Source organism: Nematolebias whitei, chromosome 10, assembly GCF_014905685.2.
Source record: "Nematolebias whitei isolate Nwh7 chromosome 10, NemWhi1, whole genome shotgun sequence".
Classification (NCBI taxonomy): Eukaryota; Metazoa; Chordata; class Actinopteri; order Cyprinodontiformes; family Rivulidae; genus Nematolebias; species Nematolebias whitei.
This window is the reverse complement of record NC_056507.1, coordinates 36,540,924-36,548,667: the sequence shown is the minus strand read 5'-3', so window position 1 is coordinate 36,548,667 and position 7,744 is coordinate 36,540,924. Positions and strand designations below refer to the sequence as shown.

Here is a 7,744-nt window from a genome sequence, read left to right as displayed (position 1 = left end):
CACACACACACACACACACACACACACACACACACACACACACACACGCACACACAAGCATCTGTGGATGTTTATCAGGACTATGGAAATTATCTGGAAGTGTTCATGAACAATCTCACATTCTTGTTGTCCCTCCCCTCCCTGCAAAATGTATGATGTCTCTCTATGTTGCTTGCTGAGGTAAATTTTTTGCTACCTTACACCGTGTCCTGTGTCGAAGACATGGTCTGAGCTTTTTATTAATACCTTCTCTCCTCATGTTTTCTTCCCCTTTTCTTGTCTAAGCGATAAGGGCAGCGCTCATAGGGAGCCACAGCCCCGGTACACTTCCGTCTATCCTTCGGACGGCTGTATGGAACAACATTTCTCTGTACTTTTTTTCATTCAACCTTTATTTAGACAGGTTAATCCCATTGAGCCTCGAGGACTCATTTACAAGAGAGACCTGTACTTAACTGTACAATGACAATAAAATTGATACTGATATAGATAAATTTAACCGCAGATTATTGTAACTCCCCTCCCAACAGAGCGCCATCAGTGTCTTTGCCTGACTCACAGGAAGTTTGCTTTGGTCACCAGTGTGAAGGTGGGAATTAGAGAAACTGGTCATCAGGCTTGATGCTTCATTGCAAGTTTCAAAAAGCTAAAATCTGAGACCTCCTTTAAAATTGTTTTGTTTTTGTCTTATTCTTGAGGTGTAGTTGGACCACTGAGTCTTGTCCTGAAGAGCTGCTCTCCAGTTGAGCCGTCTGTGGAGTTTGTTGGGTTTCTCCAGTTTAGAGGTTTGAATGTTCCTCTCTGCTCTGAAATGTTTACCCCACACCGCTCAATCTGGGGGTTCTGTCCTAAGAATGGACCAGCCTCTGTCTGAGGGTCCTGTTAGGTTTCAAATGGATGTTGTGTTTGGAGAAAATCCTCAGAGTTTCTCAAATACTCCAATAACATCTGGGATGACAACGTTTTGTGTTTGTTCTCCTCCATGTTCTGTTCTGTGGTGTTTTTTAGATTTCCTCGCTGACTTGACAAAAGCCCAGTTAGGATATTCACATGTTTGGAGAGCTTTTCTGATGTTTTATTCTTTTTCCTTTACTTCTGTCGTGATGGGGACATGTCGTACAGTTCTAATGACTGAACGTCTGTTTCAGTAGGCAGTGAGAGTTAAACAGAAGGCACTGATCTGTGTGAGTTGTTTTGTCTATCTCAGGTGTTAGCTTTTTAAAACTTACAATGCAGCATTAAGCCTGATAGCTAATCTAGATTTGACACTTTCCTGCATGTGGCCAAATCACCTCTCCCACGAGCCAGGTAAAGACCCTAACCTTGGGAAGTGATTAAATGGTAAATGGACTGTACTTTTCTATCTAATCAAGGTACTCAAAGCTCTTTACACTACAATCTGTGCCTCATTTACCCATCCATACAGCACTCTACATCTCTACAAAGCTAATTGAACAGATCATTCTAAAGAGACTAATCAGTGCTTTAGATCACATTCATTCACTGATGGGACACACATCGGAGGTGATGAGGGGTTCAGTGTCTTGCCCAGGGACACTTCAGCATGTGACTGTTGGTGGATTCGAACCCCCAACTCTTGCATTGGAGGACGACTGCTCTAACCACTCAGCCACAGCCGCCCCACAATTAAATGTAAAAACATCCATGTAATGTAGTTTAAAGGTTTATAAAGCTGTGCTTTTTCAACTGCTGGGTTGTGACACAAAAGTGAGTTGCAGGTCACAATATGTTTATATGTCAGTAATGAATTATGCTTGAATGAATTATGCTTGAATGAATTATGCTTGAATGAAAGACTGCGGAATAAAAACAGACATCATTTCTGTGAGTGGGTGTACTCAGCTAATACTACATCTTGTCAACCTTTTTGAAACCTTGTTTCAGTTGTTAGACTTTTTTATTTCTAAGTTGTGTGTAAAATTACTTTTGAGTTAGTTTAAAAAAAGGATAAAGTTAATGAAATTACGTTTTTTTTTTATTTGAAATAAAAAGCAGCTAATTAAGGGTTCCTCTCCAGCAGAGCTGGTCCTTTTAGTTTATCAGTAAACTTGTTTTTTTGTGTTGGTATACTGTGATATTCTATTTTACTATCTCAGGTTAAAACCGCACCAGATTTTCATTTGATAAATTTAAGAAGTTAAAACTCTTTCTCAGTTTGGGTCACACCTTGTCATTAAGGGTCCTAAAGTCAGGCCAGATGAGTGCCTGTTGTAAAAGATTGTTCACATAAACTGCTGTAAAATTATTTTAAATTGGAGTCATTTTAACTTGCCATGCCTCTGTGGTCTTGACCACACTCAAACTAGTAGTACATTTCCTCTAACAGATTAGTTAGAGGAATTAATCATTCAAAAAGCTATCTGCAGGTAAGATAATAATTGTTCATAGAAGTTCCATTAAACTCAACCAAAGGTTTGAACCATCTCTTTAAAAGGTGTAAATATGGCACAGCTGTTTTAGGTGGTAACAAAGTTAAAGTACCTGCATCTCTAAAGATGTAACATTTTTAATCATCTTTTTAATCAGAGTTAAAATATCATGTTGCAGCTTCATGGGTCCATGTGCTCTAAAGAGCTTCACATTGCTGAGGGCTTTGCTGGTTACCTGGCAACACCCCAGTGATGACAGAACCTGAAAGTTTTAAAGAGCTTTTCCCATCCCAATTTTGTTTTACCGGTACCTTTGAATAAGAACAAGCCAAAGATGCAGATATGAACTCAAGTACTGAACAGAAGAATTCCTGCTCTGTGAGAACATCTGTCAGGTTCTCATCTGGCAGCTCACTTACAGCAGGAATCCACCGAGTGATTCCTCCTGTGCTTTGTGGTGAACGTGTTCTCACAGAGCAGTAATAAACTGGAGCCGACAGTAAATCAGCTTGGAGAGCGTTGCTTGGTACAGTCAGACTGAGCAGTAGTTTAGACTGTAAACTGTGCAGCCGTGTCCTCTGCCTCCAAACACAAGGATAAACCGTTTGCATCAACGTTAGAATAAATCCACTGAGTCTCCTCTAAGATAACTTCTATTCAAGTTCAAGTTTTTTTTGGGGGGAGTGGTAGTGCAGAGGCTAGAGAGGTGGGCTTGTGACGCACCGGCCCTGACAACATCAAAATTGTGGGTGGGGTAGGTGAAACACCCACACTTGCCCCCACCCTCATTCGCCCCACTCTGGGCCCATGAGCAAGGCCCTTAACCCCCACCATGTGCTCCCTAAACAGGTCTCTCTTGAAAATGAGTTCTCGTGGCTCAATGAGACTAACCTGGATAAATAAAGGCTAAATGAAAAAAAAAAAAAAAAAAGTAGATTTTATTATTTATCAAGAAGTCATTCGCATCACATGTGGTGCATGAGGTGGAACACAATTATGTATAGGGTCCCAGTTGCAGCCAACAATATCAAAAATATAAAGTGTAAAAGAAACAGTAAATAAATATTGAAGACGTAAACTAAGAAATACGCTAAACACTAATAGTGCAAAAATAACATGCTGAACAACAGCAGCACGAACATGAGTCTGTGTGAGTAGATGAGTACGAATGAACACAGCAGCATGAAATAATCAGCAGCATGAGACCAGCAGCATGGATAATCAGCAGCAAGTATCAACAATCAAGTGGCATTACAGTGATTTATGTTTCACAGTAATTATCCTGATTAGAGATTCATGAGTCTAACAGCCTCAGTGTAGAAGCTGTTCCTCAGTCTAGTGGTTCTACAATTAATGCTCCTCAACCTCCTTCCTGAGGGGAGTGGGGCAAAAAGTGTGTGTGTGCTGGGTGAGTGGGGTCCTTCATGATGCAGGTGGCCCTCTTCCTGCATCTAGAGGTGTAAATGTCTGTGATGCTGAAGATTATTGATGTGATGTGACACTGATGTGAAGGTTATTCTCCTTGCACCAGTTCTCCAGGTGTTCCACCTCCTGCCTGTAGCTGGACTCATCATTGTTGTGATGCATCCCACCACCGCTGTATCATCTGCAAATTTTACAATTTTTTTTCTATTCTTTTTATTATTTTCTATACTTACTTTCCTGACAGTGATCTCAGTTTTATGAACTCAAGAAACAGGCTTTTAAAAACAGATTTAAATTTAATTTTAATGCAGGGATTTTTTTGTCCTGGAGGTTTTGTTTTAGTGATGTTTCATGTTTGAGTGAAGGAAATCTCCTCCTCGGATCAGCTGTTGGTGGAAAGACACAAAGATGAGCTCTAAATGTTTTCCACAAACACTACTTGAAAACAACATCTGCTGGGTTTATAAAAGGTCACCAAGGTTAAATTGACACCCCCCCCCCCCCCCTTCTCCATATTTACTTCTCTTTTCTCTCATTTCCAGAATGGACACATCTGTTGCTCAGTGGACCCCATGTGCCTTTAGTCCTGGCAGATCTGAAGGTACCTGTACAGAGTTCTCCATGTAAAGAAGACGTCCCACCACCCTTGTGTTTCCTCACCGCCCTCTTCACAGACCTGGGTCAAATAGTGTTTGCACCGTTGGGGTTGAACCCGATGACTGGAGGTTAAAGTTCGGGTCACACGCTGTCAAAACTCAGACATTCTTTAACATCCAGGTACTTCCCCCACCCCCCACCCCCCCGGGGATCATCAACCGTTTTCTAGCTCTTTACTGTATGTTTTTAAACAGCTAATCTCACCCATCAGGTACTTTTTGCACGTTAGTTGTTAAAAGCAACTTGCAGACAGTCTGTGGCCCGCCCCGCCTCTTCCAGTCCTTTAAACCAAATGCAAACCTGAGTCGTACCAAACAGCTGATGGACTTCAGTTCTGCTCTCCTTGTCCTGTCCCACTTAGAGAGATCTGAGGATCAGCCCCCCACACTCCGAGTCATCGATACATGAATCTGTAAGATATTGATATTACTGGCATGACTGTGCTTGATGTCCAGACATTTTTGCTGATTTCTATATTATAAACGATGATAATGAAACCTTAGATAGAGTGAAGGCAGTTAGCATAAGGTTCTGTTGCCACTTTATGAGTCGTCCGTATTACGTGGTGCTTCGTTGCATTCAGTTTTCTTTTTTCTCTTTCTTTTTGTCCCCCCAAGCTTGTTATAGTGTTACAGTGAAATAAAGTATTACCATTTACAGTTAGGTTGGACTTGTGTTTGTGTGGTATTTGTCTGATTTTACTGTGTGCAAAAAAAAAAAACCACTCGTGAATAAGGATGCACGATATTATCGGCAGCAGCACGGTGGCGCAACTGGTAGAGCTGCTGCCTCTCAGCGAGCAGGTCCTTGGTTCAAACCCCGGTCCAGGGGCCTTTCTGGGTGGAGTTTGTATGTTCTCTCCGTGCATGCGTGGCTTTTCTCCGGGTGCTCCGGTTTCCTCCCACAGACCAAAAACATGCATGTTAGGCTGATTGGTAACTCTAAATTGTCCCTAGGTGTGAGTGAGAGAGTGAATGGTTGTTTGTCTCGTTTGTCTCTATGTGTCCCTGTGATGGACTTGCGACCTGTCCAGGGTGTACCCCGCCCCTCGCACAGTGATTGCTGGACATGGGCACCGGCGACCCCCGTGACCCAAAATGGAATAAGCGGGTAAAGATAATGGATGGATATTATCAGCATGGTATCGATATTAGCAATCAAGTTCAATAACGGACATTGGCCATTCCATCAAAATAACTCACCAATATAAAAGGCGACATTTTTGTATGACAGCACAGTAACAAGGATGCCTGCAGTGGCAACACTACGTGATGATGTCATGTGCGCTTAACTGATCTCAAGGCGGAGAGGAAAATTCAAAATGTCGGCGATGTGGAAGTTTTATTTTTTGTTGGTGAGGATGTCTGATTCCGAAGATTTATGGACTACGTTGAACCTCGTTACATCACCCCCAGTCTGAGATATTTTTCTGACGTAGCCTTATCAGAGTTACAAGCCGTCATTTCCTACGTCATTGAGAAGCTTATAGGGAGTTTTTCTTTCCACTGTTACCACTGTGCTTGCTCAGGATGGGAGACTGCAACGAAGCCAAGATTCAACTTGTCTGCTGGATTCCTTAGATAGAGAACTTTACTAATTGGCTTTTATGTGAATGTTCCTGTAAAGTGCCCTGAGACAACTTTGTTGTGATTTGGCGCTATATAAAGAAACTGAATTGAATTAGTAGCCGATAGCACGACTTGTTGGGTGAGTTTTACCACAGACATTTGGACGTTATGTTAGCCCTGTTAGCATGATTAGTCTTACGGCACAATGGATAGATAAAAACTTTGAACTTAAAAGTCTGTCTTTCTTGCACAGGAGTGCAGAGGATCCCACACAGCAGCTAGAAACCTGGAACAAGTGAGACAGCATCGCAGGTGACTAATGCTAATAAATAACATTTAACACTTTTCATTTAATATAAGTTAAAGTGCTATGCATATCATGGCCGTTACTGAATATATGTCACCAGCTCTTACAGCTGTTGCACAATTTTTGTAGCAAATAAGCCTAAATAAGAGGTCCATGTTCTGACCAAGGAAAGTACATAAAATATCGTTATTGGTTATCGGCCAAATACGTTTTAGCATATCGGATATTGGCCAAAAATCCAATATCGTGCATCCCTACTCATGAATATTTAATATTGTTGACTTTCAGTCATCTCAAATGTTTTTGTGTATTAATTTCAGCAAAACTGATAATAATACAGAAGTCATTGTCACCTTGTGTTACAGAGGTACACTCATACAAATAAACAACTAACAGCAATAATTTAAAAAAATATGAAATTTATAATATTTCTGTATTTTAAATGTGATCATTTGTTTGCTTTAAAATAATACTTCAGATAATTTGATGTGGGGTTCTGTGGTGACGTTCTGAAACATTATTTCACATGATGCAGCTCTTTCAATGACCTCAGTGTAGTAACGTTTTGTCCAAGCAGAGCCAAGACCATTCAGCCACTTTAACCCTTTAAGGTCCACACCAAGCAAGCAGGACTTATTAAAATGTTTTTGCATTTGTATTTATTTATTTGATGCAATAATAACGCTAGTGTTTAACATTTTATTCAGATAACTTAATAGTTGTTAGTATTTGAGCCTTTTCTCTTCAGATCAATTTTGTGCATATTTTAGTGTAATATAAGGACAGGGCTGTTGCCTCGACCCTAAACTCTTTACTCTGTAAACTTATGACTGTCTCCACCCAGTACAACACCATCGTTATTAAATATGCTGAAGACACCACTGTACTGGGGCTCATCCAGGAGGGGGACGAGTCAGGGTACAGGACTCTGGTAGACAACATTATAAGCTATGGAGAGAAGATCGACCTCATCCTCAACACAGACAAGTCCAAAGAAACCATACTGGACTTCAGGAAGAACCCTCCTCCATTACAGCCTCCCATCATTAAAGGGACTGAGGTGGGGAGGGCTGACAGCCATTGATTCTTGGGGCTGCAGGTCACATCGGACCTGAGCTGGTTTCAACACCACAGCTGCAGTGAAACAAGCCCAGTAAAGGTTTTACTTCATTAGCCTGCTCAGGAAAGGTCTGAACCAGCACCCTCTCACCCAGACCTACAGAGGACTGATCCTAACCACAGCACCACTGTCTGGTGTGGGAACACCACACAAGCAGAAAGGAAAGCACTGCAAAGAGTCATAAAGACTGTGGAGAGGATCACAGAGATTAAACTTCCTTCATGGACTCAATGTATGAACAGTGCTGTTGAAGAGGAGCAGGAATCATCAAGGACTC

At 41.4% G+C, this 7,744-nt stretch overlaps 1 protein-coding gene across 1 annotated transcript in view; it reads left to right on the top strand.

Moving 5' to 3' along the window:
- The window catches only part of nell2a (neural EGFL like 2a), a gene marked incomplete at its 5' end in the record, with an annotated part of 291,752 nt that extends 286,651 nt beyond the window's left edge, over positions 1-5,101 (top strand). Inside the window, 1 exon segment of the mRNA XM_037683642.1 lies at positions 4,358-5,101. Within this exon segment, the coding sequence (XP_037539570.1) occupies positions 4,358-4,399 (42 nt within the window). The 3' untranslated portion in view covers positions 4,400-5,101.
- Positions 5,102-7,744: the final 2,643 nt, after the last annotated feature.